Raw genomic sequence first — 17,282 nt, 5'->3', positions numbered from 1 at the left:
TGAGAGTCGTACTTTAAGGACATGTGATGAAATTAACTCTTTCATAATTCTATATACTATGGCATAAACAACTAAAAATCAGTATACAAGGATTAAACACATATTCTATAAATATACATACAAGTTTTTTTGTTAATTCACCCTTGGTAATTTGTTGAGATTAAATCTTGATAAATATATATTAAATAAAATATTTTTTTATTTATGTTGTAAATGTAACAAAAACAAAATTGACATATAAATGTAACAAAATTTAGTATATTATAAATATGTTCAAAATAATAATTTAACAAATATATATCATTTTTTATCAACTCGGCATTCATTTAGGTTAAGCATTAATAGTTATCTTCTTCACACTCAGTGAATATATATACAAAAGAATATTCCTAATCAAATCCTTTATGAAACCAACCCAAGGCTCGTATCAAATCTAAATTCAAACGTAAAAAATCGTATTTTTTGAAAAGAAATAGTGTCCCCAAAAGTTAACTAATTATAGAAAATCATGGTGTAACTATAGAATATGCCAACTTGCAAAACGAACAAGATTCTGATAATGATTTTTTTTCTTCTCTCTTTCATCACTTTTTAAAAATCTCTACCACTTCAAATTGAAAAACCAAACGAGAGCTTCCACGGCACTTAAATACGGAGCCACCTTCTCCTCCTCCTCCTCTATCGTCATCTTCTTCTTTTTTCTAGTGATGGCGCGCTTGATGTAGCCAAAACGCAATGGTACCATTTCACGGCAATCATCATTGCCGGCATGGGATTCTTCACCGATGCATACGACTTGTTTTGCATTTCCTTGGTCACCAAATTGCTCGGCCGTATATATTACTACAAGGAAGGCTCTTCTTCGCCCGGCAGCCTTCCTCCTAATGTATCCGCTGCCGTCAACGGTGTAGCATTCGCCGGTACCCTTACGGGCCAACTCTTTTTCGGATGGCTCGGTGACAAGTTGGGACGGAAACGTGTTTATGGCCTCACACTTATGCTGATGGTTATATGCTCCCTTGCCTCTGGACTTTCCTTTGGCCGTTCCCCTACTAGTGTTATGGCTACCCTTTGCTTCTTTCGGTTCTGGCTTGGTTTCGGCATCGGTGGCGATTACCCTCTTTCGGCCACCATCATGTCGGAATATGCTAATAAAAAGACTCGTGGGGCTTTCATTGCTGCTGTTTTTGCAATGCAGGGGTTTGGGATTTTGGCCGGTGGGATGGTTGCCATTGTAGTTTCGGGAGCTTTCAAGGCAAAGTACCCTTCACCACCTTTTGAAAAGAATCCGAATCGATCAACCGTGCCGGAAGCTGATTACGTTTGGAGGATCATTTTGATGTTTGGTGCACTCCCAGCTCTGCTTACTTATTACTGGCGCATGAAGATGCCCGAAACCGCTAGGTACACCGCTTTAGTCGCCAAGGACGCAAAACAGGCAGCCGCGGATATGTCAAAAGTTCTCGAGGTCGATTTAGAAGAGGAACAACAACAAGAGAAACCGAAGGAGAGAAAAGAGAGTGAATTTGGTTTGTTCAGCTCAGAATTCCTTCGTAAACACGGACTTCACTTGCTAGGCACAACAAGCACTTGGTTCTTGTTGGACATTGCCTTCTACAGCCAAAACCTGTTCCAAAAGGACATCTTCACCGCCATCGGTTGGATCCCGAAGGCGAAAACGATGAACGCCATCGAAGAAGTTTACCGCATTGCAAGAGCTCAAACACTTATCGCACTATGCAGCACCGTACCCGGATATTGGTTTACCGTGGCATTGATCGACAAGATGGGGAGATTCAGGATCCAATTGATGGGGTTCACATTCATGACATTGTTCATGTTTGCCTTGGCAATCCCGTACCACCACTGGACTTTACCGCACAACAGAATTGGATTCGTTGTAATGTACTCCCTCACGTTTTTCTTCTCAAATTTCGGCCCCAACGCAACCACATTCGTTGTCCCCGCTGAGATTTTCCCGGCACGGTTGAGATCAACATGCCACGGGATATCAGCTGCATCGGGCAAAGCAGGGGCAATGGTGGGTGCGTTCGGGTTCTTGTATGCTGCCCAAGGGATCGGAGTACAAAAATCACTTATAATCCTCGGCGTCGTCAGCTTGTTGGGGACGTTCTTCACGTTCTTGGTGCCGGAATCGAAAGGGAAGTCATTGGAAGAAATGTCGGGCGAAGCTGAGCAAGAAAATGAAAATCAAACACAAACTAGTCATGAAATTAGAATTGCTTAAGTTTAATTAATCAATGTAACTAGTATGAGTTATTCAAATCACATTAGGGGTCTTAGTTCATAGTTAGATTATATATGATATGTACTATGTTAAATAAACTATTTATTTATTTTCAAATAAATTAATTGAAGATTCGTCAAGTAATTTGCCAAATCAAGATAAAAAAATTATTTGTTCATAAAAATTTCAAAGACATAATCCAAACAACTAAAATAATTTAAGTGAAACCTTCTGTCCTTTTAGTGGGATATCCAATCTCAATGATCAAGTGTAGTCTCACACATGTAATTTATATATATATTCAAAGACTTTCCTGAATTTTCATATCTTTACATATACAGTGTTTGAATCCGATACTTTAAAAGATAACAAATATTTTTGTTCATTTTATTTTTTATTTTTCTATAGTTTCATTTATTATATATTCAAAGACTGTCATAAATCTTCATATATATATATATATATATATATATATATATATATATGTGTGTGCGCGCGCTTGAACCTGATATTTTAAAAAATAACAAATATTATTATTCATTTTATTTTTTGTTTTTCTATAATTTCGTTTATTATATTAGTTGACATTGATAAGTGTGTGTTCATCGACAAAAACAACACTTACAATATTTAAGAATTTTAAATTAATAAAAAATAATAGTTTTTCAAAATACTTTACAAAAGTGTTTTTCAAAACTCAATAGTAACTAACCTATTTTTTTTCCTTCTCAGTTTTAAGGTTTTGCCTTGATTAATCTGAATCGACCCGCGTCGCACATATAATTTTGGTGTACTCTTCATTGTTGGTTTGATATTGTTGTAAAAGAAGTATTAAGAGAAATTAAAATATTATATATATATATATATATATATATATATATGTTAAGTAGTATAATTAATCGTAAAATATGAAGAATAAATAAGAGTATTTTAATAACTATATATCCAAAAAATACTATTCATTAAGGTGATTAAAAATCTTGATTGAAAAAAATTTCTTAAATTTTTTTTAGTCTTCATTTAGTTATAGTGTCAAAAAGTATTTTTTAACTTCAAAAATCTCATATAAGATTAGGTTTAATTTGAAGAAAAATACATTCCACCAAAGATTGCCGCCCACCGGAGGTGCATTTGGATCGCACCCTAGTGAAAATTCCACACCCATTTTAACTTATATTTTATTTAATTATTTTTGTTTTCTAAACTATTTAACATTCTTATTTAGATCGATTTATGTTGTGTAAAGTCAAAAAAATTACATAAATTTAGTATTGTTAGATGAGTAACATTAGATTATTGAGATTAAATATTTGTTTTTTTTTGTGTGAATATCTTCTCATTTTCTATCGTTAATCTTAGTCATTTATTTTCACTAATTCAACGGTCTTAAATCTTTGTACAACGAAATGGGTTTTATACAATATAATTGGATCTTATCCCTTTCTAATATATTTTAATTATAGTATAGCATATGTATTTTAAATTTAATCTTTATTAATTTTTGTAAATGTAATTTTTAATTTTTTTTATTATTTATTTCATAGATACACATTTAAATCTAAATCCTTTACGGTTATTTTTATTGCTCAATTATGGTACGATTCAAATTTGAATTTGATGATTTGGTTTCATTTTCTGTTTTGGATCAGATATAATTATAACATAAATCTATAAGTTTTTGCACACAAAATAAAAATAACGATGATATAAAAATCAAATAATGAATAACAATGCGTATAGCAAAAGTTCATATCATAGCTTGACACGTATATAAACGACAATGAGGAATATATAATGCTATAATAGATTAAATTAATAATGAAAAAAAAAAGTTGAACCCATAGCTAAGAGGGTTGTGATGTTTAATTATCCAAATGAATTCAATTATTGGTGACGTTAGTGAGAAAATATCTATTGTTTTTTACATTTGCTCTCAACGATTATTTGAATAATCATAGTCAAATAAGCTATACTTGCTTATTCCACTTACATTTTCTCCATTTGCTTATACTTGTTGATTAATTACATAGTTTTTAATAACAAAAATACAAGTTGGACTAACATCACTAGCAAGTGGCAATCACACATTTCCTCTACAACCTTTGCAAGCATGGCAATGCCCATCTTGACTTTCGATTAAAATATCATTTATAAGAGGATTTTAGCCCTCTATTTTCTTTTGGGAAATATTTTAACCCTCAACTTTTTAATTTGTAATTAAATAACTCATGTTAAATGAAAATTGTTAGTTGACTTACGATAAACATATGTTGTTGATGTGATATTATCACATGTACTTAATTGATGACGTGGTATGATATGTGTCATGTCACCCAAAATGATGATGTGGCATAAACTACGTCACTCAAAGTGATGATTTGATATGTACCACTTTATCAATTAAGTATACGTGTATGTGTCACTTTAACAATATGTCTTGATCATTAGTCAACTAATAATTTACATTAAATATTAATTATTTTGATTAAAAATTAAAACATTAGAAATTAAAATGTTTTAAAAAATAATAATAATGATCGTTTATACAAACATTGTACACTAATTTTATATATTATGCTATTAAAAAAGCATAAAGAACAAATTTTTGATGACCCTATTTGAAAGTCTCCCATATTATCACGAAAGAAGAAATGAATGAGACAATTTACCTTTACATGGATAAAGAGATACCGCTCAAACTTCACCTCTTCTTTCTCCTCTCTATTGTCGCAGTTCCTTGGACTATCTTGATTCATTCCCAGCATGAAATGAGGTTTTGGTCAACAAATATTGAGTTGTGGGACATTGCGATTTGATGGCGATTAATAATTTTTTGTTACCGAATGTACACTATTATTAAAAGCAATAAATAAATTTATGAATAAAGTTAAAAATTAAAATAGCTCCTTTAATTAAATCAAACAACTCGTTAGACGAGATGATAATACACAACAATGATCAAAATTACATGTAGCGTTATTTTAATTAAATAATATCATCAGATTTATGAATAATGGATGCATTATTTATACATGAATTGCATTTTATCTTTATTTTTAATTTTCTGATTGTCGGAGGTATTCTACGAAAGTTGTTCTCAACCTGACGTTGGGAACAACCTACTACCTTACATTCTCTTACTCTATTACATATGAGAATAAGATTTTTTTTATTGTTGTTGTATGAGTTAAAATCCAAGGTGATGAGAAAAAAGAACCACGACAAAAACACATCAAAAAAAACATTGTCGATGACCAATTAATTTTGCTTGGCCCCAACAAATAAAAAAGTAAGATCGGCCAATATTTTAACAAAAACACCACAATTTACTAATCGTAAGTGGGATAAAGACCTTAACCTAAGTACGTAAGCGCATGTGAAATTTAATAATTACGTGCTTCTCACTCTTACGCAAATTCCTACTACTCACCTATTATTTAAACATTTTATTAAGCCTTTGAAAAAGGAATTAGATAAATTATATAAATGAATCTTTTAGATATTAAACTTTTTAATTTTAAAGTTTGGTAAATATCTCAAAGATAATGTGCAATTTGATTATAAGCAATCCCCAACTACGTGAGATCATTGATTGAATTTTTTTCATACTATTTCTTTTTGTTTTTTAAATTATTTCTTACAAATATTAAAACAAATTTTTTATCACAAATGAGAAATTTTTTATCGCGTGATTTCTTTAATGATAATTGACAACTAATGTCACGATATTTATTTTATAATATCATCTAAACTTTAATACTCATTTTATAAATTTTAAAAGTTTAATGCCTAAATAATTGTTTTATATATTTGACTTAAATGAATTTTATATCTGAAAAAAATAAAATAAAATTTATAATATTTTTTTTTGCACGCGAGTATAATAATGTTTTTGTATGGCTTTATTCGGTGACTTTGTTGTTGGACCAGTTAAATCAAGTACCCTTCCGTGCATAGCCCAAAAACGTCTTTCTAGTGAAATGTCCCTTTGGCATGCTTTTCTTATGGAATGGTTATGAAAATTATAAAAATGTAAACACAGACAAAATAAATAGAAACATGACACAAATATGAAAAAGATTTGTGTACTAAAATAATTAATACGATGAAAAAAATATATAAATATTAATACGAGAAATTGAAGCAAAGAAAGAAGAGTTTATCCCTCTAACGATACTATCGACTAAATAGCCCACTTTAGGTGACACCCGATTTTATCAAAATTTAAAAGTGATTAAAACGAGAGTTGTTTTTTTTTAGAGATTTTAGGTTTTGGGTAGTTAGGTGTGTATATGTTGTTAATAGTTAAAAAATATTTTGAATAAATATTATCTTGTAATCATTCTAAAATTATTTAAAAAATTGATTATAAAATATAACCATGAAATTATTTGTTTATTAAAAATATAATTTGTTTCGTGAATAAACTAGAAGTAAGATTTGCTTTGCCTCACAGAAACACTCAACTTGGCGTTGGGAATTTCGTTAAAGCCGGCATCTGCATATATAATTAAACAATGAAAGAAGGAAAAGTTTGCATTTCTATTGCGAAATGGCCTTGTCGCCAAGCAGAAAACCACAAATTATTTGCATCTTTAAATAAGTGAACACAGCATGTTGGACCACAAATTCTTAACCTTGAGGTCGTGGGATCGAGTCTCATGGAGGTCATTTCATAATTTGGAGGTCTCCTACGGAAGCTTCCCCTTACCCCATTACATATGGGAACAAAGGACAACCATTTAACATGTTGGACCACAGGATTAAATCCGCTCACCTACTTTAACCACTGTTTTCCATATCTCATCTTAAAGTTCAAAAAGTAGAACCACCAGATTATGGTTGTCAATACCCTATCTCCATGCCTCTTGTCAAATACATCTTCTACAAAATTTGTAATAAACATTAGAATTCGAATGTAAATAAGTCTATGATGTATTCATAAGAAATATGTATTATTATACTTCGAAGATTATTATTGGAATCAATTCTTGTTATATCGGACCTTTTAACACTTCATTAATCTTCATCGGATATTGATCGATACACTTTCTCTTTCTTCTTTCTTAAGATAATTCTTTTTCTTCCTCAATCAATTAATATTTGATAATTTTCTTTTTTTCTTTTATTATGATAATTTTCTTTTTTTCTTTTATTATGATAATTTTCTTTTTTCCTCGTTCAATCAATATTTGATGATTTTCTTCTTTAAAATCAAAATGAATGAATCGAAATTTATACTTTTTATCAACAAATATTAATTTTGAAATTTAGGTAATATAAAGTGGAGATAGGAAAATGTATTTGTTACGTCAGAAGTGTACATTGGTTGGAACATCCCCCACTTTGATAGATTAATATTTCCGGGATGCTCCTTTTTTTTTATTTCTTGGGTTAAAGCTTTTCCTCCAATAAAATAATTATACTCCCCACAACATAAGCTCCCTCTCTCTTTCTGATGTAAGCATAATTGGATCGCCAAATGATTATCCACAACACAAGGTGCATCCCCTGTTTTCATGTATGTGCGCGTGCAATCATGCATGTCCATAACCTATGTATCACTTGCACAAATTTATATGTATTTACCTTACTACATACACTCATCGATACATAAAGTTATCTTCGAGTCAGGATCCGTGTTGATACTAACTTGAGCTTTTCTTACTCTATAAAAACCTAGTCTCCTCATTGTTATCTTCCAAGGTTTTAGTCCCTTTCACCATGCAATCTACTGAGGTTTCAGGTATCCAATGCCTAGTTCCTTCCAATCCATCCCCATATTTGTCGAATTTCGCCATGAACCAGAGCGAGATACCTGCGAACCCATTCTCGAACTCGATCTATAATCTCTATGTGCCTCCTCAACTTCATGAAATCAGCCCCCACTCGTCGTGTATCAGCAGCAACTCGACTTCCGACGAAGCCGACGAGCAGCAATTAAGCCTTATCATCGAGAGGAAGCAGAGGAGGATGATATCGAACCGAGAGTCCGCACGTAGGTCGCGTATGCGTAAACAAAGGCACCTTGACGAGCTTTGGGCGCATGTGGTTTGGCTGAGGAATGAGAACCACCAGCTCCTGGATAAGCTGAACCATGTGTCGGAGACCCATGAAAAGGCCCTTCAAGAGAATTCTCAGCTCAAAGAGGAAGCCTCTGAACTTCGTCAGATGGTTTCCGATATGCGACTGAGTCAGCCGTACACGAACCTGGAAGATGTTGCCTTGGAACACGGTTTGTTCTAAACCGGTTCAAACAGAATTTCTGGTTCTTCAAGATGTAAGGAAACGAGAATAACATGTATTGAGCATTTGAGCTTGAATATTCTCGAAACTGTTATCTTGTTTGTTCTCCACTTCCTCCTAGACTTCATACAAGTCCCATTTGCTGCAATTTATATATATATATATATATATATATATATATATATATATATACCCAAAGTTTATTTCTCCACATTTTTTTTCATTTGCTTTGCGTTGTTCTTTGAGTTGGGGAATTATTTACCAGACCAAGAAACTTTGGCTTTCATTAAAGTAAACTCCACTAAACGACAAGAAAAATAATAGGAAGATGATAAATATAACAAAAGTAAGAATGATTTTATCACGCTCGTACATGAACACAGTTAATAATTATCACCATTAAATTAATCTATAAATATTAAATTATAAAATATTAAACGTATAATTATAAATTAATTAAAAATATAAATATAAATTAATTAAAATATAATATTTATAAAATATTAGTTTTTAGGATAAATTACACCATTGACTACCTAATTATTTATCCCTTTTACTTTAACCATTAATTTTTTAATTTTGTCAATCGGGTCACCTAACTATTTAAATATTGTCAATCAAGAGACGTGTCGTTAAATATTAAGAGATGAGATGATGTTTGTATAATTACACGTTTAGTCCTCATTACTTACACATTCTATTAATTTGGTCATAACTTTAATTTAATTCAATTTGTGACACGTGACACCATTTGATTGGATAAAAAATAAATTAAATCAATAACCGCTGCCGGTGAGATTTAAACCTAAGATGCAAGCTGAAAAACTGAGCACCCTAACCATTAAGTTGGACCACTAAATTTGTTAAGTATAATATACTTATATATATATATATATATATATATAACAAATATTATAATTGATTAATAAATGAATATGTTTTATTTATATTTTAAGTTACATTTAATGAAAAAACTAAAATAAAAGTAAATTTAATATGTTATAGTTGAAATGTATCATTTACATATTTTAGATTAATAAATTGTCTTCGTTATTCTAATTTTATTGAACTGAAATGTGTCATATTTTATATTTAAAGTATTATAACGTCGATCATATTCTAATCTTATTTAACAACTCTATATTAAAATAGACTAATTCAATAAAGTCAAATTTCCCATAAAATTTTCTTCAAATATATAATGAATAAATAATAAAATATAAAATTCTTGCTATAACTGGGATATAAACAAGTCAGTGCATAAGTTAAAATGCTTACTAAGATAAGCCCTCAACTATCAGGAAAAATTCTAAGTCAACGAAGCTCTTTTTTATATTTAAATTATTTTTATTTTTTTCATTAAAATGATTTAAAATATAAATAAAATACATTCGCATATTAATCAGTTATAATAGTTGTGTATATAAATCATATTATCGTATTATTCAATTATTTTATGTTGGAGTTCTTATTAGGTCATTTTCCCTTTTTTATTACCATTAACTATATATATTATGTCATAATAAGTTTATCATTTGAATGGTGCATCTTAGTGGTTGGGGCATTTGCTTTCTCTCATCACATTCTGGGTTCAAACCCCACCAATAGTAGTTATTGATTCAAATTATTTTATATTCATTCAATTGATAACACATGGTACCATTTAACACTTCATTGATCTTCATGCCTCTTGTCATCATCCGATTGAGGATTAAATTTATTGAACTAATTAAAAGTTAGGATCAAATTAATAGAGTCTGTAAGTAATGAGGACTAAATGTATAATTATAATTTTTTTATTAATTACCACGTTATCTTCTCCATTAATATTTAACAACATGTGGCTTGATTGATAAGATTTAAATAGTTAGGTGACCCAATTGATAAAATTAAAAAATCGGTGGTTAAAGTAAAGGGGATACATATTAGTGGTCAATGGTATAGTTTACCATAAAAACTAATGTTTTATAAATCTTATATTTAAATTAAATTACATTTATATTTTTAACTAATTTATAATAATACGTCTAATATTTTATAATTTAACATTTTATAAATTAATTTAATGGTGCTCATCCAATGAGCGTTATAGAAAATTTCTAAAAGTAAACCTTTGTACATTTAAATAAAATTACGTTGATCAAACATTAGTTACATCGATTATATTATTATTAACGTTTAACTATAATTAATTTTATTTTTTAACATAAAATAAATTAAAACTTAGCAATTATAAACTAAATAATATTTTGATCAATTAGAAAACTAATAAGATTTTGGAATTTTATTTTATTTGTTTATTGTTTAAACTAAAAAAATAATAAGAGTTAATTTGAATGGGATGAGTTAAATTGATTTTAACTTGAATCGATTTGAGCTTGAAAAGTTTGAGATCATCTCTTCACGGTGGGTTTGAGTTATTTAGTTTGAATTATCTGAGATTCAATTTAATTTAAATGTGAATTACATGCGATAAGTTTCATTTGTTGATGTTTATAGTTTTAAATTGATTGGATTAATATTTTAAATTTTGAGTTGATAAATATAATTAAATTGAATTTACTAATTAAATTGAATTTACTAATTAAATTATTAGGATGTTTTTATTTCGGATATCGAATTTAAAACTTTGAAGTTTGTCATTTGATTCTGTGTGGATATAGTGATGATATTGTCTCGTATTTACTCGAACGTGTGTGTGTGTATATATATATAAAAGTTCGTTGATAAATATATTGAAAATAATAAGAAATTGAATCAAAACTTAGCTTTCCTCCCATTTGGAGTTGAAATTTTTTAATAAAACCGATACGGAAATCAGATCTTAAACATTTTCATTATCAGATCTCAGATCTCTCTGTTTCTATTTTTCGTAACCTCTCACTTTCAAGTTTAATCACATTCCACTTTCACTGATCAGTTCTGGGGAGAGAGCAGCGGACATTAGCTGATTTCAATGGCGATCGCCGTCAGGGGAAGTCGAAGCGGCGGATCAGGCGGAGTTGGAGCTGGTATCCGCAGTTTCTTTTCTTACAGGATCTTCATCTCAGCCATTTTTTCGCTTCTCTTCATTGTCACCGTCTCCGTTCTCTTCTCTTCTCGTCCTCCCACAACGCATCACCACTCTGTAATTTCACCTTCTCCATTTCTCCAAAATCTCGTATATTTCTGGCCTTTTCAGATGCTCTTTTCAGCTTTCTAGCTTGGGGTTTGGTTTTTCTTGAATACCCTTTGGCCTTCTTATTATGGGTTTTGTCTTTACTTCAAAAATTCAATCTTTATGGGGTTTTAAATCCGTTTTTCAGATAATTTAACCGTTTTTTCTGTTTGCGTTTCTGAGCAGAGTCTTCCAAGTGGCGCAAATGTTTACGTGCATCGAACATTTCTGGCATTGAATTCAGATCCTCTCAGAACAAGGTTAGATTTGATATACAAGCAAGCCAATGATCACATCACGTTAGTGAAAGCATATGCAGCTTATGCAATGCGGCTAAAGCTTGAAATTTCAAGGCAGTTGAAAATGTTTGATGATTTAGCTAAGAACTTCTCAGACCTTAATTCGAAACCGAGTTATAAATCTTCTTTGTTTGAGACAAATGGGAATGTAGATGAGGATGTTTTGGGGCAGTTTGAGAAAGAAGTGAAAGATAGAGTGAAATTTGCTAGGTCGTTGGTAGCTGAATCTAAAGAGAATTATGATAATCAGTTGAAAATTCAGAAGTTGAAAGATACCATTTTCTCCGTTAGCGAATTGCTGGGAAAGGCCAAAAAGAATGGAGCTTTGGCAAGCTCGATTGCTGCTAAATCAATTCCTAAGAGTTTGCATTGCTTGGCAATGAGGCTTGTGGAGGAGAGAGTTGCTCATCCAGAAAAGTATAAGGAAGAGTTGCCTAAGGCCGAGTTTGAGGATACTAGTTTGTATCATTATGCTGTGTTTTCAGATAATGTGATTGCGGTATCTGTGGTCGTGAGGTCTGTGGTGAATAATGCGGAGGAGCCCTGGAAACATGTGTTCCATGTGGTGACCGATAGAATGAATGTGGCTGCAATGAAAGTTTGGTTTAGAATGAGACCCGTGGAAGGGGGTGCTCATTTGGAGGTGAAGGCAGTGGAAGATTATAGCATCTTGGATTCGTCCTACGTGCCAGTGTTAAGGCGGATTGAGTCTGCTAAAATGCAGAGGTTTAGCCCCGAGAAAACAATGGAGAATGCAACAAAAGATGGGAGTAACCTGAAGTTAAAGAACCCCGTGTCTACTTCAATGTTGAATCACCTCAGATTTTATTTGCCTGAAATGTACCCAAAATTGCATAAGATTTTACTATTAGATGACGATGTTGTGGTTCAGAAGGACTTGACAGGGTTGTGGAAGATAGATCTGGCTGGAAAGGTAAATGGGGCTGTCGAGACCTGCTTTGGCTCGTTTCATCGTTTCTCTCAGTATTTGAACTTTTCACATCCTCTAATTAAGGAGAGGTTTAATCCTAAGGGTTGTGCTTGGGCTTTTGGGATGAATATTTTTGATCTTGATGCTTGGAGGCGAGAGAAATGCACGGAAATGTATCACGAGTGGCAAAACTTGGTAAGTGTGGTTTTTACTTTTTAAGTTAAATTAGTAATGTTTGATATAAGCCTAATAAATTTGTTAGCAACTCAGCATGATGTTTGATTTCCTAAAGATCATTTCTTTGACTTTGATGGGGGAAATGATAATTATCGTTTACATAATTTAACTAGAATCTGAAAATGGAAGTTTGTGCTCTTAGTTCTTTTTGGATGAAAAGATGATCAATCTGAAAATGAAAGGTTGGTTTTTGGATGAAAATTGGAAACCATAGAAATGATGATCAAATAAAAACTTAAAACCAGTTTTCTAACTTCAAATTTCTCGAGTAAACATCTCAGTTATACAAATGGTAAGAATTAGGGTTTGAACTGTAAAGTTTGAAAATGGATATGTGACTAACTTTCAGTGATCTTTTGACAGAATGAGGATCAAACTCTATGGCTATTGGATACTCTTCCGGCTGGACTGATCACATTCTACTCGTTGACCAAATCATTAGACAAATCTTGGCATGTGCTCGGGCTTGGATATAATCCAAGCATTAGCATGGATGAGATCAATAATGCTGCAGTCATTCATTATAATGGAAACATGAAACCTTGGCTAGACATAGCTATGAATCAATACAAGAACCTTTGGACTAAATACGTGGATAACGATATGGAGTTTGTGCAGATGTGCAATTTCGGAGTCTAGGTAAGTTAGAGTGCTTGTTCAGAGTGGCTTGCTATATTCCACCAAGATTTTGGATCATTGTTCACTAGATTACCTTCCAGAACAAAGCTCGATGGTTTTTATCATCGGTTTTATTTTTCTCCCATTTATTGTAGAATTACAATCATTGATTCTTAAATTTTGATGTTGTGTCTAGGAATATGTCAAGCATGTATTGTACTGAACCAGATAGCTTATGTAAACAAGGAAACGATTCTTTTGATTAGTAAAGTCTTTTGCATTAATAGATTTGGGACTCGAGTTCGAAATTTGCCGTGTTGATTGGCTATTCAAATGTACGCCCTATTGTTATTGTTCTCAAGCTTGTCTGTCAAGCTATATTGAGATGAACACTTCCGAAAAGCTTGTTCCGGATTCTGTGTAGTTTGGTATAGTTGATTATTGTTTAAGCAACATCAGCTTAAATAGGGTTTTATCATGGTTCGTAGATGCTTGTGACACAAACCATAATATCTTTATATTCAAAGTACATGTCAATGGAAAAGGATTAATGAGAAAAATCTCAATATTATATAATGATCTTCAAATTACATAAATATCAAAGCATAGTTATGTATGTAATTTATCAGATTTGACTCACCATCTTATATCCAATCACAATACTTCCATTGTGAGCTTCCAAAGTGCAGCAAATTTTGACTTCAGTTGCAAGAATTTGAGGACCCAAAGCAGGCGATGAGATAGCCACAACACAAAGCAATGTTAATTAAAGAGAAAAACAAAGACGGTCAATTCCAACCAACGAAAACCATGAAAATAGCTAAGCAAAGTTGTTTTCTGGTGATCTCCCACTTAACGAAAAACATTATCATGTACAATCTAAAAAAGTTATATAAGTTTGTGACATTTTCGGTTGCAATAGGAAAAGTTATAGTTTGGGGTGAGCGTTCGCTCGAGTTGAGTTGACGAGTCCTATTTTCTAACTCGAACTTGACATGAAATTTTTTCGAGTCGAGTTTTCGAGTTTCTGTTTAAATTTAATTGTAAGTATTTATAATATTATGATATTATTTGATCCTAATCTAAATGGTTTTTTTATAATAATATACAATACGTATATGTTTCTTCATAATTTTTTTTCCACATGTGATGTACATATATCATACGGAGTCGAGGGACGCGACTCATACTTGAAAATCAATCCACTAATTACTAAAAATTTCGAGCTATTTGAGTTGTATTTTATAACTCGATTTGAATTTGAAATTTTTTCGAGTCCAGTCGAGTTTATGGAATTATAACTCAAAGTCAATTCGAGTCAAGTTTTTTCGACTCGAGTCAAAAAAATCGATTTTTCAAGTCGAGTTTTGCTCATCTTTAATTATATTAAAGGGGGTTTAGGTTTTATAACCAAATAAATTATACAAATTTATGATATTTTTATTACAATCGAAAATGTTACGACAAAGATAATATTTTTAATTTCAACTTAAAAGTACTTTTTTAATAAAATTTTCAATAATAATCGATCTCCACTATTTTTGACCTTATATTAACAGATTATATTATAGAATTTTGGTCATTACCATCTTTGAACCATGGACATTTTTCTATGGAGATATGGGTTAGCTAATGAGTCACAAAGTAAATATAGGAATGGTGAATCAAATTCTTAGGCATTCTTCCATGTTAAGAAATATAGTAAATAATATGCCCTAAGAGACCGATCCAACAGAATAACTCAAAAGTTAAAAAAATATGATTAATTACTTATTCTAACCTTAAAGTATCATTTATACAAAAATGAGTCCCCTCTCTTGATCCTAAATCGATTTTACATAAGATTGTAAATCCTAATTTTATCGTGAAGAACAAATTTATAAATGCTTGCTTTGGTACACATTTAAATTATTTTTTAAATATCTTTCTAATTTTATACTTTATATTTTTCTTAAATATTTTCTTATATTTTCAATCTCCTTATACTTTGTAATCAATTAAGACCCTTACATCAAATAAAATAATCAATTAAACTCTTAACAACAAGTAAAATAATCAATTACTTTTTTTACTTTTTTACTGCAGGCACCTTAAGTCTATACAGAGGTATTGATAAATTTACTATTTCACTTTTATATAATCAAAGTTTGCATCTAAGTTTTAATTTTAATTGATTTTATCATATACCTTTGGTTTTCAAATTAAGTTTGTGATATAACTTTAAAATTTTCGGTAGTAAATTGATTTATTAAAAATGATAAAACTTAAGAGAAATTTTATTTTATTAAATATATCCTTGAATTTAGAGAAAAAAATCAATTTTATTTATAAAATAAAAAGGGTTTAGTTTGATTTTTTTGATTAATTTTGATTATGAAAATAAAAAGGGTTTTATTTTTATATGTTATTCCTTAATAACAATATTGTAATATTTAAAGAAATAAATTGATTTTTTCCTTTTCTTTTTGCCACTTCATTTAGAGCTGTCAAAATAAATTCTCAAGAACTCAAAATTGGTAAAAAAAAAAAAAAAGGAGCAATGGAACTTGAAATTGACTCTGCAAATTCTCGAGAGAATCCATCATGCGCCTAATAAGCGAAGCCTTTGTTCGCTTTCCGTTCATCGGAATATTGCTTTGTGCTCATCTACCGAGAGCTCTCAATCATGTCGTTGGATACGGCGAATGGGATTGGCGATGTACGTAGGGTTTTCATCACCCGCCATGATCACAACAATTTTGGGCTCCATTTTAAGTTGCATTGCTGGCTTTTGGTCTTCAGTTTCATCACCATGGGATGAGTCCTGGCTGGAACAAGCTAGAATAACTAATGCAATGGCAATTAGTCCTAGCATCGCTGCTATTCCACATAACAGGTACGGAATGGGAGAGTTCCAGTGGCGGAATACGGCTCCGGCAGCCGCTGTCGTGGAGTTGCTCGCAGGCCTCATCTGTGAGAACTTTTGTTTTCGGCTAACCGGTATTGATGGTGGTGGGCGTGTAATGGAAGGTTTGAATTTTTACTAGAGCCATGGATCATAATCGGTTGAGGTGTAATATATATATTGTTAAAGGGGTAGATGGGTAAATAGATAAGGGTGGAAATCCATGAAACAATAATGAAGAAACCAACCGGAAATGAGTGTGAATATATGCCAAGAAGAAAAGGCTTTTATGTAACGGCGGGGCCCATTAAACGTGTCCTTTGGGCGCACGTATTTCCCATTCTGCCCATCACTGGGAGTAATGAATCCGTTAAGCAACCTCTTTCCTGTTCATGTTTATCATAACAAAAAGAGAAAATCGCCTCAGTGACCAAAAAAAAGTTATAATATACGATTTTAACCAACTCTTTTTGGATTTACCAAAATGACCAACAAAATCGTAACGCGAAATAAAAATCGCAACGCGATCCCCAGAATCGCAAATCAATTTCCAAAATCGCAACGCGATTCTTGAAAATCGCAATGCGATAGTACAAATTCGCATTGCGATTTTCCAAAATCGCAACGCGAATATGAAAATCGCAACGCGAACACATAAATCG

The 17,282-nt window shown here is 31.5% G+C and overlaps 3 protein-coding genes across 3 annotated transcripts; all 3 read left to right on the top strand.

Moving 5' to 3' along the window:
• Nucleotides 1-718: 718 nt before the first annotated feature.
• Nucleotides 719-2,263, top strand: LOC120163977 (low affinity inorganic phosphate transporter 1-like). Its single transcript, XM_039173763.1, has one exon. It carries the CDS (start codon nt 770-772, stop codon nt 2,246-2,248), a length of 1,479 nt encoding a protein of 492 aa, XP_039029694.1. The 5' UTR covers nt 719-769; the 3' UTR covers nt 2,249-2,263.
• A 5,658-nt stretch (nt 2,264-7,921) lies between these two features.
• LOC120163964 (basic leucine zipper 43-like) lies at nt 7,922-8,643 on the top strand. Its single transcript, XM_039173760.1, has one exon. It carries the CDS (start codon nt 7,973-7,975, stop codon nt 8,492-8,494), a length of 522 nt encoding a protein of 173 aa, XP_039029691.1. The 5' UTR covers nt 7,922-7,972; the 3' UTR covers nt 8,495-8,643.
• Nucleotides 8,644-11,283: 2,640 nt separating this feature from the next.
• Nucleotides 11,284-14,044, top strand: LOC120163953 (probable galacturonosyltransferase 9). The gene is made up of 4 exons (XM_039173751.1): nt 11,284-11,621; nt 11,838-13,076; nt 13,482-13,799; nt 13,831-14,044. Exons 1-3 carry the CDS (start codon nt 11,451-11,453, stop codon nt 13,755-13,757), a joined length of 1,686 nt encoding a protein of 561 aa, XP_039029682.1. The 5' UTR covers nt 11,284-11,450; the 3' UTR covers nt 13,758-13,799; nt 13,831-14,044.
• Nucleotides 14,045-17,282: the final 3,238 nt, after the last annotated feature.

Source organism: Hibiscus syriacus, unplaced genomic scaffold, assembly GCF_006381635.1.
Source record: "Hibiscus syriacus cultivar Baekdansim isolate YM2019G1 unplaced genomic scaffold, ASM638163v2 tig00002919_pilon, whole genome shotgun sequence".
Lineage (NCBI taxonomy): Eukaryota > Viridiplantae > Streptophyta > Magnoliopsida > Malvales > Malvaceae > Hibiscus > Hibiscus syriacus.
This window is presented reverse-complemented; position numbering and strand designations above follow the sequence as displayed.